Source organism: Bubalus kerabau, chromosome 9 (assembly GCF_029407905.1).
Source record: "Bubalus kerabau isolate K-KA32 ecotype Philippines breed swamp buffalo chromosome 9, PCC_UOA_SB_1v2, whole genome shotgun sequence".
NCBI classification, from domain to species: Eukaryota; Metazoa; Chordata; class Mammalia; order Artiodactyla; family Bovidae; genus Bubalus; species Bubalus kerabau.
Genome location: NC_073632.1, coordinates 109,590,381 through 109,608,822, shown reverse-complemented (window position 1 = coordinate 109,608,822; position 18,442 = coordinate 109,590,381). Strand labels below are relative to the sequence as shown.

The 18,442-nt window shown below is 48.1% G+C and overlaps 1 protein-coding gene across 2 annotated transcripts; it reads left to right on the top strand.

Moving 5' to 3' along the window:
- Window positions 1-4,915: 4,915 nt before the first annotated feature.
- On the top strand, window positions 4,916-17,183 carry MPC1 (mitochondrial pyruvate carrier 1). Of its 2 annotated transcripts, XM_055536177.1 has the most exons (5): window positions 4,916-5,133; window positions 6,679-6,682; window positions 15,208-15,304; window positions 16,172-16,304; window positions 16,656-17,183. In XM_055536177.1, exons 1-5 carry the CDS (start codon window positions 5,063-5,065, stop codon window positions 16,678-16,680), a joined length of 330 nt encoding a protein of 109 aa, XP_055392152.1. In that variant the 5' UTR covers window positions 4,916-5,062; the 3' UTR covers window positions 16,681-17,183. The 2 variants fall into 2 exon arrangements, with proteins under 2 accessions (XP_055392152.1, XP_055392151.1); XM_055536176.1 differs by lacking the exon at window positions 6,679-6,682 and having other exon boundaries at window positions 4,920-5,133.
- Window positions 17,184-18,442: the final 1,259 nt, after the last annotated feature.

Here is an 18,442-nt window from a genome sequence, read left to right as displayed (position 1 = left end):
GCTGTTTTGATAGTTAGGTAAGAAACTGCAGCTTGTTTATCCCACATGGAAGCTCTTCTACCGTACAAAGCACCGCAGAGCCACATGCCTTGAAACCCTCCAGTGGGACACGCAGACGGGGGACCCCCCACCCTCCTACAAGACAAGCACTGACACTGTACACAGTGTATGTAAACAAGCCAGCACAGCACTGGGCACGCACGTGCTCTGAATGGGGGTCAGCCTCCCCGCAACCTCGGGCTTCAGCACTCTGTCGGAGCTCGGCAGTGACTGCCTGTCCTGAACCTGGGTGGGCGTGCGAGATTCCTACAAGCTGAGAGGGCTTTGCAATTGCTTCTGCAAACCTGAGCTCCAACGTAGCCAGTGACATTAGCATCTTCACTTCATACCCGCCATCCATGCAGGGAGCTGGGGTGGGGTAGGGCCAGCCTTTCTGAAGCTTCAGGAAATAGCGTAGCTGGGGTTCTCATCTACTGCTAGGATCTCTTATACATCAGACCACAGTGCCAGCTCCATATTTAAAGCAGCAAAGGTACTCTTAACATGAAAGAAGTCCTTCTCTTTGTCCCAACATTTGAAATAGTGGACAAGGTATGATGCTCAGAGTAAAAGAACTGGGTTCAGATCGCAGGTGAGCTACTTACCAAGACACTTATATATTCCTTTATCCAGCATAGTTTTTCCAGTGGTCACGTACACATATGAGACTTGCACTATAAAGAAGGCTGAGCGCCGAAGAATTGATGCTTTTGAACTATGGTGTTGGAGAAGACTCTTGAGAGTCCCCTGGACAGCAAGGAGGTCCAACCAGTCCATCCTAAAGGAAATTAGTCCTGAATATTCACTGGAAGGACTGATGCTGAAGCTGAAACTCCAGTACTTTGGCCACCTCATGGGAAGAACTGACTCATTTGAAAAGACCCTGATGCTGGGAAAGATTGAAGACAGGAGGAGAAGGGGGTGACAGAGGATGAGATGGTTGGATGGCATCACCAACTCAATGGACATGAGTCTGAGTAAACTCCAGGAGTTGGTGATGGACAGGGAGGCCTGGCGTGCTGCAGTCCCCGGGGTCACAAAGAGTCGGACACGACTGAGCCACTGAACTGAACTTACCCAGCATATTCCTTTACTTGAATACCCCAGCTCACCCTCCTCCACACAACAGGAAGCCAAAGGAAGCTCAGAGGCCCACCTGAGGCCCTAATGGGAAGGCGAGTCTTCCGAGGCGGGCTGAGGGGACAGCGGTGACTGGGCAGGTGCCCTCGCCAGAGTCTCTTCATTCTCACCGACCCACAAAGCTCTCAGGGCTGCTCTCTGGATCTCCTGAGGCTTTGAGGCTGCAGCTCCAGGTTCCTCTAACAGCTCTTTTCAGAACCACTTCTCACGAGGGAAAGAAAAACCTTAGGGAATAAGACTGGACCACTGAGATAGGGGAGCCCAGATGCAGTTTGATTTTATTTAAAAAGGGCTTCCCAGGTGGCATTAGTGGTAAGGGACCCCCCTGCCAACGGAGGAGTTACAGAAGACCCAGCTTCGATCCCTGGGTCGGGAGGAGGAAATGGCAACCCCCTCCAGTATTCTTGCCTGGGAAATCCCACAGACAGAGGAGCCTGGTGGGGTTGCAGGGGGTTGCAAAAGAGTTGGACATGACTGAAGTGACATAGCAGCAGCAGCTGAAAGCCATTCCAATTCCTTACACTCACCTTCTGAGTTGATGAGAGGAGGAGGAGGAAATTGTTTGAAAAGTGCTTCCTGGTCAACAAATGGTTGCTCTTAATAATGATACTATGAACAATCAAGACCCCTTTGCTTCTTTTAGGTCATAGTTCCTACTACTACCATGAAGCACCAGTGGAATCTAACAACCTTCTTGGTATTATTATGCGACTGTGATATTCTGTAATAAGGTATACTTTCACAGAAGATCAAGGTTAGTGTAACCTGTAGACACCCTCAGCTCAGTCGCTCAGTTGTGTCTGACTCTTTGCGACCGCATGGACTGCAGCACCTAGGCCTCCCTGTCCATCACCAACTCCAGGAGTTCACTCAAACTCATGTCCATTGAGTCGGTGATGCCATCCAACAATCTCATCCTCTGTCGTTCCTTTCTCCTCCTGCCTTCAATCTTTCCCAACATCAGGATCTTTTCCAATGAGTCCGTTCTTTGCATCAGGTGGCCAAAGTATTGATGTTTCAGCTTCATCATCAGTCCTTCCAATGAATATTCAGGACTGATCTCCTTTAGGACGGACTGGTTGGATCTCCTTGCAGTCCACGGGACTCTCGAGAGTCTTCTCCAACACCATAGTTCAAAAGCATCAATTCTTTGGCGCTCAGCCTTCTTTATAGTGCAAGCCTCACATCCATACATGACTACTGGAAAAATCATAGCCTTGACTAGATGGACCTTTGTGGACAAACTAATGTCTCTGCTTTTTAATATGCTGTCTAGCTTGGTCATAACTTTTCTTCCAAGGAGCATGTGACTTTTAATTTCATGGCTGCAATCGCCATCTGCAGTGATTTTGGTGCCAAAAAATAAAGTCTGTCACTGTTTCCACTGTTTCCCAGTGTATTTGTCATGAAGTGATGGGACCGGATGCCATGATCTTAGTTTTCTGAATGTTGAGTTTTAAGACAACTTTTTCACTCTCCTCTTTCACTTTCATCAAGAGGCTCTTTAGTTCTTCACTCTCTGCCATAAGGGTGGTGTCATCTGCATATCTGAGGTTATTGATAGTTCTCCTGGCAATCTTGATTCCAGCTTGTGCTTCATCCAGTCCAGCATTTCTCATGATGTACTCTGCATATAAGTTAAATAAGCAAGGTGACAATATACAGTTTTGACATACTCCTTTCCCAACTTGGAACCAGTCTGTTGTTCCAAGTCCAGTTCTAACTGTTGTTTCTTGACCTGCATACAGATTTCTCAGGAGGCAGGTCAGGTGGTCTGATATTCCCATCTCTTGAAGAATTTTCCACAGTTTATTGTGATTCACACAGTCAAAGGTTTTAGCATAGTCAGTAAAGCAGAAGTAGGTGTTTTTCTGGAACTCTCATGCTTTTTTGATGATCCAACGGATGTTGGCAATTTGATCTCTGGTTCCTCTGCCTTTTCTAGACACCCTAACAGAAAATAAAATGAAATGATCAGAGAAAGCAATGGCACCCCACTCCAGTACTCTTGCCTGGAAAATCCCATGGACAGAGGAGCCTGGTAGGCTGCGGTCCACGGGGTTGCTAAGAGTCAGACACAACTGAGCGACTTCACTTTCACTTTTCACTTTCATGCATTGGAGAAGGCAATGGCAACCCACTCCAGTGTTCTTGCCTGGAGAATCCCAGGGACAGGAAGCCTGGTGGGCTGCCGTCTATGGGGTCGCACAGAGTTGGACACGACTAAAGCGACGCAGCAGCAGCAGCAATGAAATGATTGCTATTTCAATTCTCAAAGGCATTTCTTTTCTTCTTTAATATTTATTTTGAATAGATAGCATATGTTCATTGTACAAATTTCAAAAGGAACAAAGGGTACTCAGAGAATAGTTACCCTCCAACCTTCACCCCTTAACATCCTTAGAGGCAGCCATTGCCAACATTTCTCTTGATCTTTGGAAACACAAATTTATATACTTTGTCTCTATGCACAAATGACTAGCATACTACACACAGGATTCTGCACCTTTATTTTTTCCTATATATCTTAAAGATCTTTCTGTTAGCACAAGTTCCTGTGTTCCACACACTGAGGCCAAACAAACAGAAACATTGGCATTTGGAGGAGAGAAAGGTTTTCTGCAGGGCTAGGCAAGGAGTTAGGTGGCTAAAGCCTTAAAAAAATTTTAAAAACCCCGAACTTCCTGCAAGGTTTTGGCAAAGCACTTCGAAAAGCCCGGTGAGACAGGGGAATAGCAAGGTACAGTGACCACCTGGTGCACAAGCCTCTGACTGGCTGATGGTGAGGGAACAGGGTGGTGTCACAGGGGTTACCTTTATCAGTCTTTGGCTCCATGCAGCCTGGGACTATACGCTCACGGTAGTTAAATCTTCCTTGTGGTGGGGTGTTTTCATATCTATAAAGCAACTCCGGAAATGTGCATCAGATACTATTATCTGGTAAAGCAGAGAACGGGGAAGGCGGGGAGGAAGGCCGCTCCCCAGGAGGCCCCACAGGGTCCTGCGGGCTGTATTTTCATATCAGAAGGCAAGCCCCCTTACCTTTTAGGCATTCCCTGGAAAGGACGCAGGCCTATTTCTTTGACTCTCTCCCTTTGGTGGCTATGGAAATCGTTTCCCATCCTCCCATATTAAAAATAAATAATAATGGTGTTTACATTCCAGTTGATGCCTTTGCCAGAGATGCCCCAGGGCCTCTGGCCCGCAGCCCCTCCCTGCTTTCTTCCCACCAAAGGCCTTTTAATTGACTCATTCCTCCACCGTTTGGGCCAGTGTAAAACATTCACAATAAAAACAAACCAAAACTCAGAACAGCCGGGCGCTCCCACGTCTCCCTCTCCCCGCGGCTCGCCCCGCACGTGGCTCTGCGGCTCCGGCGTCGGTCCTGAGCTTGTGACCGGCTCCCCTGCCGGTACAGAGGGCGGCTTCTGGGCATGCCGCCTTTCCGGGGCCTGCGGCCGCTGCAAAAACCCACGAAAGGCGGGTAGCGAGCCCCTGCAGGCGGCGAGAACAGACCCGCGAGCCACGAAGCTGTCACTTGCCGCCCGGCGCGCGCCCGCTCGGCTGCCTAGCAACCGCTAGCCAATCGCCGCCGGGCCCCGGCCGTTTTACGGCAGCGGCCCTCCCCTTTCTCCCCAGCGCACCGCCTCTGAGGGGCGGGGCGGAGGTGTGCGGCGAGCGCCAGCCAATCGGCGCCGCCGTCTCGCGCTCAGCGCCCTCCAGTAGGCCGAGAGCCGGGCGGCGGCCGTAAGGCGGGGCCGAGCTGTCGTGACGCGCGCGGGCGGTAGGGTGCGGTGTCCGCGCTGTCCGCTTCGCCGGGTGTCATTGGGATCCGAGGAGCTGCGGCGAGGGCACCGCGGGCAGCTAGGTGTCCGGCACGGCCATGGCAGGAGCGCTGGTGCGGAAGGCGGCGGACTATGTCCGGAGCAAGGACTTCCGGGACTACCTCATGAGGTGACGAGTCCCCCCGGGGCCGGACCCTGGACGCGCAGAGGACTCCGGGCTCCGGAGCGGATGGCGCGCGTGACGAGGGGCGCCGCGGGCAGCGGGGCGGGCGGGAGTCCGGTCACTCCTGAGGTGACGAGTCCTCCGGGACCGGACCCTGGACGAGTTCCCCAGGGCCAGACCCTGGACGAGTCCCCCGGCCGGACCCTGAACCCTCAGAGGGCTCCGGGCTCCGGAGCCGATGGCGTGCGTGACTAGGGGCGCGGGGCGGGCGGGAGTGCAGTCAGCCGAACAGGGTCCCGGGGTAGCGGGCCGGCGGCTGGGGGGCCGCGGCGCAGGGGCCTCCGGACAGTGGGGCGCAGGTGGAGCCCCGGCGCGGGCGAGCGCTGAGAGCCGGCCAGGTCCGGCGAGGGGGGCCGGGGCTCCGCCTCCCGGCACCTGCCCGGCAGGTGTGCGGCGGGCGGGCGCCGAGAGGGCGCGCCCTGGAGTCGCGCGGGGCAAGCGGAGCGGCGGGGGCCAGGGCTCCTTCTCCGCCACAAGGGCACCGAGCCCGCCGGGTCGACTCGTCCTTCGCGTTTCTCAGCCTCAGGAGGTCAGGCATGGGTGGGAGGGACTCATATCCAATGCAGTTTTACAGACGAATATTCTGCCAACCAAGCGCACGCTTTTTTACATGGTATTTTCCATTGATTCTTTCCAGGTAGAAAGGGCTTTGGCGGGATGAAAGGCCTGAAGACACTTTCTGTATTTTATTTCTATCTCTAGCCTTGAGACGCCTGCTTTGTATTTCAAAATATTTCATAAAAACTTTAAAGCCGTTTTATATAGTTTATTTGGGGGCTTCCGAGGTGGCGCTCCTGGTGAAGAACCGGCTTGCCAACGCAGGAGGTTCACTCCCTGTGTGGGGAGGATCCCTTGGAGGAGGGCACGGCAACCCACTCCAGTATTCTTCCCTGGAGAATAATTTTAAATTTTAGTTTTTATTTGTGTGATTTTCTTAAACCTAGGTAAACTGAGCACTGCAGTGTTTTTCAACAGTTTAATATAGTAAAGAGGTAATGACAGCTAAAAGACTTCCCTGGTGGCTCAGACGGTAAAGCGTTTGTCTACAATGCGGGAGACCCAGGTTCAATCCCTGGGTCGGGAAGATCCCCTGGAGAAGGAAATGGCAATCCACTCCAGTACTCTTGCCTGGAAAATCCCATGGATAGATGAGCCTGGTAGGCTACAGTCCATGGGGTCGCAGAGTCGGACACGACTGAGCGACTTCACTCACTCACTCAATGACAGCTAAAAAGTGTAACGATCCATAGGGTACAGTATGAAGGCAGCTTCATTTACCAGTAGAAATATATATATAATTTTTTAAAATTCTGAATCTTATTGCAAATACTGTTTACTTCTAATTTTAAAGATCAGTAGGGTAAGAAAAATAATTTTCTGCCGTAAATTTGGGATTAAGAACTTCACTCTTGCGTTTTCTAAAAAAAAAAAAAACTTTCTGTACTTGCATAGGACTGTGGTTAATTAAGATAGATGTTTGGTACTGTGGAGTACAGTATTTATCACGTTAATGTCCTGGAAAGTCTGAGCAAAGTAGTCATGTGAGGCTGTGTGCTTAGTCCCTGCAGTTAAGTTTCCCTATGGCTTCAGATACTGCCTTAGGTTTTACTGATGTTTTCTCCTGTGGATGAGCCTTCCTAATAGTTAAGGACAACTAAGGATAAAGCTGTATGGTGTAATTAAGAATAAAATCTTACCCGCATTAGAAATATGCTGGGGATCACCTAGGAAGAGTTTGTAGAATATATGTATTTTCAAGGAGGAGAGTTAGTCCACTTTTCTAAATTTATATTTTTTCTACTAGATAGGTGTCTGAGAGCCAAGCATTTCAGTTGAATGCTTTGATGTGTGTGACCTTTTTTCAGAGGTTAAGTTCATGTAGCTTTAATGTTTGTATAACTTCTCTAGCATTGCTTTCATTGTATTAAGCTCCGACCAAATGAGGAAGAGAATCGCAGTGTCCAGGGAAGTGCTGCGAGGTTTGGCTCCCAGGTGGGATTCCAAAGAATGACTTCAGGCCAAGGGATCCCCAGCAGTCAATCCCAGTGGACTTTATTTACCCCATCTATGAAATGGGCTTAATCACAATGTCCTGTCTCACTGGGTTGTTGAGAACATTAAACCAGATGAGGGGTGTGAAAATAGTTGGAAACCCCAAATCACTGTGTATTTCTATTATATCTTGCTGTCTTTGTAGCAGAAACATTTTTAAAAGTTTCCTGTTATGGGAAAAGTTAAAATCATAAATGTGGATTTTGCTGAACAGAGCTTGAGTCTATGCACCCTATACACAGCAAAGCCAATCTCCTGACCCGGCATGGTGGGGAAGGAAAGTGCCGTGTTTATTGCAGGGTCCCTGCAAACCACGAAGGGGCGGCTCATGTTCAAAAGACCCAGCCTCCCAGATGACTCTCAAGAAAGGGTTCTTAAAGACACGAAACAGAAGAGCGAGGGCTGCAGGGTGTGTGATCAGCTTGTGGACTTCTGACTGGCGGGTGGTGACGTAACCGGGTGATTTGGGGAATCGTGATGACAACCTCCCAGCTCCAGCTTCTCGTGGTGGGGATGTAGTCACCACCCCCACCGAGGGTGGGGTCTTGCTTCCTGCAGAACAGCTCAAAGGTCTGTGTTAGACTGTGGTGTGTATCCCTTTAGGAGGAGCTAGGACTTGGTTTGTTGCTGAAATATTGTTTACTTTTTCAGTACTTTTCTTGCTGCCATTTCCTTCTTGCTGTGTTTCCTCACTTTCCCCATTAGTAACTGCCTGAATCTGCCCTTGGGAACTTCAGGAAGGCTTTGGAGACTAAAGCCCTTTTCTGTAACAAGAAGTGGGGGCATGGAGGGGCTTTTGTACCCAGAAAGCCCTTACAGGGTCTCCCTCATTTTCACAAGGTGTGAAGCTGTGTATTTTCACCTGGAAATACTTTTGTGGACTGAGCAGAGGAAGCGAGTGTCCTTCTGGGTTTGTTTGCTCTGCTGCTCTTGGCAGCAGTGGGATCTCATGCCAGCCTGCCAAGTGGTGATTGAGGACAGGTTTGAGGACTGGTATCAAAAGTTTCATCAGAAGCTCTTGTTTTAGCTTTTTTCCCTAGAAAGACAGACTTCTCTCTCCAGAACTTATTAGAGGGGTGTTTCTCCTGTTTGTTCTTCCAGTCTTCCTTACAGCCCCTGCTTTGCTTCTGGAAAAGCAAATGAAGCAATAAGAAGACAATTTCATATTCTCCTCCAATCAGAAATGGGGTTCTGTGCCTGCTCATCTCATCAGTTCTACATTCTTTGCAATCCTGGACTACTCAAGAGCTCCAGCCTTCTTACAGCCTGCCAAAGGGGTATAGAGGTTTTCCAAAGTAAAGCTGTTGTAGAGTTTTAAAGTCATCTTATTAACGACAGAGTTGACATCTGCAGCAAAAATTCAAAATCATGTTTCACATAGATTATAAACTCCTGTCAGTTACATTTTCTGAATAAGATTGAAATGCCTCTCTTACTGAAGTGAATTTTCAAGTGTATTTTAAAATGTTGATTTTTTTTTTTTTTGGTCAAGAAACCTGAGTTGAAAGAGCAGGCTCTAACCAAAGGCAGTGTGTGGATTTTGTTGGATCTGGTATGGATGAAAACAGCTCTAAAAGGCATTACTCGGACAACTGGGACATCAAAATAGGGTCTCAGTATTAAAGTATTAAGTAATTGCAATAGTTTTGCTGTGTGGCTGGCAGTATTACTGCGCCTAGTACTGAATTTGATGATGGGTTTGAATCCGAGCTCCGTTGCTTTCCAGCTGTGTCGTCTTCGACAAATTTCTTGGTTTTTGTGCTTGGGTAACTGTTTGATGACACAGCATAGTGCTGTGTATACTTACCGAAGGAAATGTTCTATTAACGTATTTTTATGAATATTCCATGCTTAGTCCCTGGGTTTCTGGTACTCTCCTTTTGGTGCCTTTCAGCTTTCCTTTCCCTGACTTCTTCTTACCTTAATGAAAATCTTGAATCAAGAACTTTCTGGATCTCTATTCTGTTATCTTTTTAAAGAAGAATAAACTATTTCCTCACATACCTTCTCAGTGGAAAGCAAAAGAAGATAGCTTTTTTGGGGGGGGCAGGGGGGTCCTCTTCTCTCATTCTCCCTCCTGAATTAAGAAAAATAAATTTGAAGGAGCAGCTAAGCTTGGAGATAGGATGTGTGTTTTGTGGTCTGTCAGTCTATGCATGTTTATACCAGAGATTTATCCCCTTCCTGGAGGAGTGAATGGATGTGTATGTGCACATACGTGCAAAGGAGGTCTTCTTAAGTAAGCCTAGATCATGAGTGTCAGAAAATCAGTTTATCAGTCAGCATGCTCTTATAAACCCCAGGTAAGTTGGGTGTTTGCAGTGAGTATTCTCCAGTTAATAAATTCTGTTAATTTTAACTTCTAAGCTTCCAGGAGAGCTTTAAGAATTTATACTTAATACCCAAGGGAGAAGTTGCAGGGGAAAACAGAAATCTTTCCAAATAGAATAGAATGTTAGAGCTGAATGGTCCTCAGACATCAGATGGTCCAGTGCTTCGCTGGCCTTATGGGAAAACTAAGACCCAAACCACGCAGAAAAGTTGAGACGTCGAGACCCTCTGGACGCCAAAGTTGTGAAGCCAAAACAGGAATGTCTATTTAAGATTTGAAGGGAAGTAGTTATGCACAAAACTGGTTTTGAAAAGAAGGTGTCAGTGCTTTCTCTGCACCCCCTTCTCCTGTGTGTGTCTCCCTTCTCTGCCACGAGCTTCTACGCCCTGCCCTTGGCTTTGCTTCCCTGTCATGTAAATGACCTGCAAACACTTTCTGAGGCTGAGTGTTGAAGCAGAACTGGCCACAAGAGTCTCTTTTCTCCCTTCCAGTTTAGTTTTGACCAATTGAATATCACACATTATGATTTGTAAAAACTCCCTGATTTTAACTTGAAGTAGAAAATCAGGTAAAAGTTGGTGAGAATAAATGAAATGGTGATCACCATTTTCAGCCTCTAAGAGAGTTGCGGTCTAGAATATCTCAGAATCTTATTTTTCTCTCAGGAGCGATACAGACAGACTATGCTAGGATCAAGTTATAAATTACCTAAATTACCCAGAGTACTTGCAGAGAAAGCTAACAATTACTGTCAGTAGTTTTAGGAAAAGGAAGCAAATTGGCAGCACCCAGGAGACTTGTTGAAAATAAAAATGGGTGTGGGACAGACCTGGGACCAGACGAGCAGCATTCAGATAAAGGAGGGACAGAAGGTAACGTTTATTTAGGGTGGTCCTGGTCCTCCTCCTCTGTCACCTCCATTATCATTCTGCTTTTTTAAAAAATTATTTATTTATTTGGCTGTGCAAGATCTTTAGTTGGGTCAGGTAGGGTCTTTAGTTGGGGCAGGTGGGATCTTAGTTGGGGCAGATGGGGTTTTGTTCCCTGACCAGGGGTCAACCCTGGGGCTCCCTGCATTGGGAGTGCAGAGCCTTAGCCACTGGACCACCAAGGAAGTCCCTCCATCAACATTCTTACCTGGTTTCTCCTTCACGAAAATTCAAGGTCAAGTGAACCAGGAAAACCTGTATCTGTTTTGAGGGTGTTTTGTTTTGTTCTGAGGTTTTTAACCTTCACGGAAGTGCAGGCGCGTCCCGAGTGGAGAGAGGGGGTGTTCTCCAGTTTACGTCCCTGTCCCCAGGCGCAGTTGGTGTGCTTTTAGGTGTATCTTTCTTTAGAACAGATACTCACACATACTGGGAGACTTTTCTTTTCTAGTTTGGCCCTGCACCAATGTCCTTTTTAGATTTTTTGACTGATAGTTGATTCACGTTTTGGACAACTCTGACGCAGAATTAAGAGACGTTGAGTTATGGATTTTTGTATTTCCCAAAGATGTTTAGAACAGTTTTATTCTCAAGGTCGTTTTATAATCATTAAACCACTATTAAAGTGATATGATCAACATTATTTTTGTGATCAGTTTCACATAGGACTTTTGTACGGAGCAGGGAATGGTGGCAGAAATTAATTCCTCCTTCACATTCCTCTATAATCTGCCCTAAGGTCACCTGTTGTAAAATAGGGTAGAGTTTGAACTATTGTAGAATCCAAGGAGAGAGTTCTGAATTGAAAACTAAATTATCAAGTTGACATTTTGGATTTTAAGAACTACATCTTGGAATATTTTTGAAATAATTTGTAGGGAAAAAAAACCAAACAGCCATTGGTCATTGATCGATGAATAAAAGGCCTGTGTTCAGACCCTGAACAGAGGAGAGCAACCCCAGAGGTGACTGCAGCCTGTAAACTGCCAGATCCTGCCCTGAGCGGCTCAGGACATTGCCCCAGTAAAGCCCTGTGCTCAGCCGGGACCTGCTTGTTCCACAGTGGAAATGCCATCTGTGAAAACAGCTCACCTACCTGTGAAAGACGGGCTCTTTCTAGGCTGCTCGTATTTCATAATGCAAGCTACTTGAAGTGTATTGTTAGCACCTTTGGCAAGTGCTTTCATGCTGAAAATTAGAACTTCCTTGAGCCCTAACTCGAAACAACTAGAGGAGGGACCTCCCTGGTGATTCAGGGGTTGAGACTCCTCTTCCAGTGCAGGGCGCGGGTTTCATTCCTGGCTGGGGGAATTGCGCGACATGCCCAAGAACAAAAGGACAAGATGAGTTCTTCGGACGTGACTGTGTGTATAAAGATTTTTATCGTTTTATTCCAGTGATTCTTTCAGTGAAAGTGAAGTCGCTCAGTTGTGTCTGACTCTTTGCGACCCCATGGACTGTAGCCTACCAGGCTCCCCTGTCCATGGGATTTTCCAGGCAATAGTACTGGAGTGGGTTGCATTTCCTTCTCCTGGGGATCTTCCCGACCCAGGGATCGAACCCGGGTCTCCCGCAGTGTAGACAGACGCTTTACCGTCTGAGCCACCAGGGAAGTAAGGTGCACTTTAATAAAAGTTTGCCTTAACAGAACTATTCAGCTATATCCTGGAAAGAAGAACTACCCTTTCAGTAATAAAAGTAACTCGACATATTTCTGAATGGCATTAGTTTTAACATTCAGGAAAACAATTCACTTAACATTGAAAGATTTTTCTCTTCATTCAGCAAACATTGTCTGAATGCCTTGTGAATGCTGGCTGTCACTTGGACCAGAATTTCAGTCTGAACAGATATAGAATTACACGCCTATTTTTAGGGGCTTATGTTCTGGTGATAGCCTGTTAGTCAGTGAGAGTGGAAAGTTCATTGTGGATAGAATTCTGCAGCACTGTGCTTCTGTCCACTAGTTGTTTCCAAATGTTCCCTTGAAGCCGTGCTGTCCAGTCAGAGCCCCCAGCCCAAGTGGCCGTGCAGCTTGTGGAGGGCGGCCGGTCCAGGCTGAGGTTTCCCGGGAGTGTTGGCGCCCACTGGATCTCAGAGACTTAGAGCCAAAAAAGAATGTAAAATGCCTCATTGTGAGGTTGTTCTTGATTACATGTCCAAATTAAAATATTTTGAAACATCGAAATAAATAAGGTTAACCCCTGTTTTTCATTTTTGTGAACACAGCTTCCAGAAATCTTGAACTTCCTTATGTGGCTCCTGTGTGTGACTTGCATTGTATTCCTATTGGATAGCCTGGCTTTAAGGATTTAGTTTATTTTTGATAAAATTAAGGTTTACTTTCGTTAGGTCAAGGTTATTGTTGGAAATATCACTAAATCATCTTTTTTAAAAATGTGCTGCTTGTGTTGTTGTTCTGTTACTGAGACGTGGACACGTGTGCCGTTAAAGAAACTGAAATGTTTCAAAGCATCTGATCTTTTTTTTTTCTTCCCTATGTCTTTCCTGTCCAAACCTCGGCGGCTCCTCACGAAATAGTACGGTAAGAGCCTATCTCTCCTTCGCTCAAGGCTTCTGCAGACTTTGTGCCGTAGCAGAGTTATGGACAGGAAATAGCACATCCTGCCTCCATCGTGCAGGCCTCGGGCCGGGGGCGCCTCCAGTGCCCCCTGGGTCCTCGGGGTCTCCTCTGGACGCTGACTTCCCTTGAGTACCAGCACTGACCTACAAGCATCTGCAGCAGAGGCCAGACGTTACTCCAGTGGACAACTGGAGTGACAACTGGAGCCTCGTACTAGATAGAAAAGATAATTTCCTAACTAGTGTTGAAATTATATTTGCCCTTTATGTTCTTTTTAAGCAATGTATCTTAGGTATATGTCAGTGCTTATAACCACAAGTGTATATACAGCCCTTGACTTGCAGAACCCTGTGTCACATGACCCTACACTCAGGCCAGTGAAACTGTGAGCACTGCCATGTGGCCGGAAGTCCCCGGCCTGCCTCAGGTTTCAGATTCACGCCGAGGCCTCCACTGTCTGGCCACAGCTGTGATGCAGACGCCTGGCATGGCCGAGCCCCGCAGGGAGCCGTGTGCGTGATGTGTAGCTCAGAGGTCGCTGAGCAGAGCAGAGTGATGGGAAACAGTTAAACAGCAAGTGATGGGAATAGACTGACATGGTAAAAAAAGGCGGAGAAGAAGATGATGTGGGATAAAGTGAGGGGCCACAAGGGAAGCACAGGCCCCTCCCTGAAGTAGGCAGGTGAGGAGGGGGGACACTGTGTCACTGGAAGACTGGAGGGCGAGGAAGAAGGGACGCAGCCAGCCCCCATCCAGACACCGGAACTAGGAAAGCTTCAGCCGTGCGCATCTAACAGAATCCAGTCTGAAAGCAGGACTAATTAGCCACCCCAGCACCCCAGAGGTTCTGTGCAGCAGCTGTGCCTAAGTCACGGGGTCCGTAACTCAGACGTGGACGCCGCAGTTCCCAGCGTGCTGGCACAGGACAGCGCTGACGCTGGGTAGCTTCCCAAGGCACGGCCTCGTGCGCGCGTCAAGTGTACCGTGCAAACATTTCAAAGTGTTAGATCATGACGGAGGTAATTCTCATTTATTTTTTTTTGCATTTCCCTTCTTTCTCATTCTTAGGAGGTTTTGAATTTTAATGAATCTTGGTCAGTATTAAAAAATGCAGATCTAGAAATGTATTCTGCAGTCTAAATTTATCTTAAATGCTGTGATAGGCAGAAATAAAGCACTGCTTAATGTTCTGATAACCAAAAAGGGTCTTTAGCCAATGACATGTGGTTTCCTTCACATTTTACTTTTATTTTTTCGGCTGTGCCGCATAGCTTGTGGGAATCTTAGTTCCCCAGCCAGGGATCAGACCTGGGCCTCCCAAGTGAGAGACTTAGGCCTAACCACTGGCGCCAGGGATTCCCTCCTTCATACTTTCAAGTATTATTTGCAAATTGTGCATAAATAAGACAAGTTTTAATTTAATAGGGAAAGCCCCTGGGCTTATTTCAGCCTCAGAAAGTAAAGTAAATTGGCTGCCACTGCTGTCCAACATGGACGACTAAGTTTTGGTGCCTGTGATGGCTGGGGTTGCAGGTGAGAAACGGTCGGTCCATTTCCTAAGTATAGGCGCTACTGCTATTTTAAAAGTATTTTTCAATCTTTATTTCATACTATCTGAGGTTCCAAGTATACATTTTTTGGTTCTCTGATCTGAATATGATCATATGAACGGAAAGCAGTTTCTTCCCTTTCTAAGTTATTTTCTTCAGAAAAAGTATGCAACTTAGGGTCTGTATTTTAAGAGATACTGACACATATCTTAATGAAAACTTGAAAAAAGAAGTTCTGATAGATTTAAACATTGCAGAGAATAGTTCTAACAAGGTTTAAGTTCAGTTGTGGCAAGATTGAATTATGCAAGAAGTTGATCTCATTTGAAAATTCTCTAAATGAGATAATCAGAGATTACTTAACTGCCATCTGGTAAAGTGCCTGCTCCCTTCAGTTTGGGGTCTCACCTGTGAGAACCGCTGGTTCATAGGCCAGCACTTGCACAGCCCAGCGCCTGCCTGCCTGGTAACCCAAGGGTTAACTGCACAGTTCGAGTTACCATCTAGAGTAGAAGTTGCAGCTGTTCATGGCTCCATCTTCACTTTTCCTCTTCTTTCTCTCCTCATTTTTTATAGCACTTCTGGGGCCCAGTAGCCAACTGGGGTCTTCCCATTGCCGCCATCAATGACATGAAGAAGTCCCCAGAGATTATCAGTGGGCGGATGACATTTGGTAAGGATGCAGATGTGAATAACTGGGAGGATTTTTATGTATAATTATAGCATGATACAGGTCCTGCGTACGTTTCAAGTTTGTTGCCCCAGATACTGCAGTCACGTTAGAAAGTACCACAGAGAGCCTGCTGGCTTCAAGAGACCTTACGTCACACAGAAGGGAGAAACTGGGCTCCTGTGTTTAGAGTATTTGTTAGGGTCCTGTCTGCCTTTCAGATTTAGTACCCCAGTTAAAGAGTGTGTCCTCTTGAGCTTCATTCAGAAAAAGTATCTTTAAGTTTACTTGAAACTCTTAATATTTGACCGTAAAACATGTTGAGGGGATTAAATGGCAGCTCTTTCAGATAACAGACTATAAACAACTCTGCTGCTGCTGCTAAGTCGCTTCAGTCGTGTCCGATTCTGTGTGACTCCATAGACAGCAGCCCACCAGGCTCCCCCGTCCCTGGAATTCTCCAGGCAAGAACACTGGAGTGGGTTGCCATTTCCTTCTCCAATGCATGAAAGTGAGAAAAGTGAAAGTGAAGTCGCTCAGTCCTGTCCAACTCTTTGCGACCCCATGGACTGCAGCCTACCAGGCTTCTCTGTCCATGGGATTTTCCAGGCAGGAGGACTGGAGTGCGGTGCCATTGCCTTCTCCATAAACACCTCTAGGGGACAGAAAAGGAGCTTAGAACTGATGTCCGCGCACTGACTTTAATAAACAACAGTGTGCCCAGCGGCGGGGCAAACCATCTCATGAGTTTCCCATTTGCGGAAGCATGCAAAGGTTGTAGCAGAAGAGGCTCTTGTGTTGAGGCAGTCGGCCCAGCAGCCCTCGATCTTGGCGGCTGTCAGTCACACTCTGTCTTTTGTGTCCTGACAGCCCTCTGCTGTTACTCCCTCACGTTCATGAGATTCGCCTACAAGGTGCAGCCTCGGAACTGGCTCCTGTTCGCCTGCCACGCCACCAACGAAGTAGCACAGCTCATCCAGGGAGGACGGCTGATCCGGCACGAGTGAGCAGACCCCTCTCACCCTTTGTGCTTTGAGGAGCTGGGCGGAGTAGAGCAGAAACCTCTAGGGTGTGGGTGTGGACAGAAGTGTGTCCGCAGCTGGGGAGACTTGATTCAGAGCAAAACTATGCCGAGAATTTGAAACAGTGATTGGGCGGTTAATACAGCACAGTGAAAAGTCACTGATTAAAACAGGAACGTTGGCATGAAGTAGGAGATCACTGTTTCTGTAAAATCCTGACTTGAAACAAGTGTACACCAAGCTCTCCATGACCTTTCTTAAAGCCCTCCTGACCTTTGAGGCTGGTGGAGAAGTTGTTTCCTCACTGGATTTTGCCTTGTGCTTCTTCCCAGGATGTCTAAAAAGGCATCAGCGTAACAACGGGAGATGAAGAACCGGCCTTTGAAGGGACTGCATCGCCAGCTGCTGTTGCCGAGTCACGGATTCCACCATCATGAATAGTCTTGCTGAGGAAAATACGCGGAATGCTATTTTTACTAACCAGACTATTTTTCTAGACATAGCAGAGTCCATAAACCAATTCTCTGCTGCCTTATGAGTACTGAATATTTTCTTCTCTTCAGAAAGAGTAGCACAAATATGCAATCAATTTAATAATTCTCAATGAAGGTTTTATCTGCAGCAATATGTGTATTATCTGTAAGAATATACTTAGTGAAAAACTGAAGAGAACAAAATTTGTAACCATTAGCATTTAAGTACTCAGAAGGCATATCCTTAATGACCATGACCCGGCTGACAGCTGGCCGCATACCGGAAAGCACATTGCCAGTGTTTGAAAAGCTATTTGTACTTCCGTGCAGTGTGTATATTGAAATGCTGTAAATTAATGACAATAAATGATTTAAATATTTGTGAAATGAGTATGATTAAATACCTTGCTGTGTTTGTTAAGAAACTGAAGAACTGTATCCCAGAAAGGACACTTACAGGTGAAAACTGGAGCTCCCTGAAAGTGGGTGAGCTGGCCGTGGGCAGTGGCAGGTCGGGGCCTGTTTCCGGAGGGCACCCCCAGTCCCTGCTGCTCATAGTGTCCTCTGCCTTGTGGGCAGGCAATGGGAAGTGGGTACCCCGGGCCTGCACCTGGACCCTGCCGAGGTGTCCTGGGCACACCCGTGCTGTTTCCGGGGAAGCCGTGGGGACTGCAGGCCCCCGGCACGCGTCAACACCGCGTGGCCAGCGCCGTGCGGGGCACTGGGAGGGGAGGCTGACCCCGGGCAGGGGCGGGGCGGCCCCAGGAGCCTGTCCTGACGCCTCGGGTCAGCACGCAGCACGGCTGGGGTTTCTAACGCTGCCCCGTAGACGGGAGCAGGTTTGCTGTGCTCTGGCAGTCATGGACGAGGGAGGCCGATGGACAGAGGAGTCCGCAGGCTCTGTGTCCCGTCTTCTCAGCCAGCCTGTCCCCGCTGAACCAGAGGCAAGGGGGCAGGGGGCCCGTGTGACTGGGGCCTCCTGCCTCGAGGCTGCATCCACCACAGAACCCCCTCGGTCAGGTTCATGCCTCCGGGCTGCCTGCAGGCGAGGGTGGTTGAAAGGAACTTTGGATCTGAGCCTGGATGGGCTTAATTAAACAGCGCCTCCTGCTGGACCGGTTGCACAGGTAACAACTTGTAAGCAACACACACCGCCCAGGAGCATATGAAGCAGCCTCACGGCCTGTCCAGTCCGGAGCCACCACTGGTAGTCTGTGCTCTGGGATCCTCCCCTCCCCCTTGCACCTTGGAGAACCTGCCCTACCCATCTCTAGTGCCAGCAAGGAGCCCGAGTAGCTCGAGGTGTCAGTTGGGAGACTGATACCATCTGCTAGCTCTCACACCTGGGGCACCTGCTGAGGAAACGCGGACAGGCCGGCAGGGCCACTTCTGCCCTGAGTGGACATGGACGACCAGGGTGTGTGCTGGGCACGGGGCTCGGGGAAGGGGCCCATGGGCCCTGCGAGGTGCACGGCCCACATCAGAGAGGGTGCTGAGGGGCCCTGGGGGCCAGCTTCCCGACGGGGTCTGTGCAGAGTCCCGGCGAGGACACACATCAGGACCCCAGAACGATGAGAAAAGCTGCGGGTGCAGCATTGCTGGCTGGAATCCAACTCCTAACACAGCTGTGTCCCAGAACCAGACTT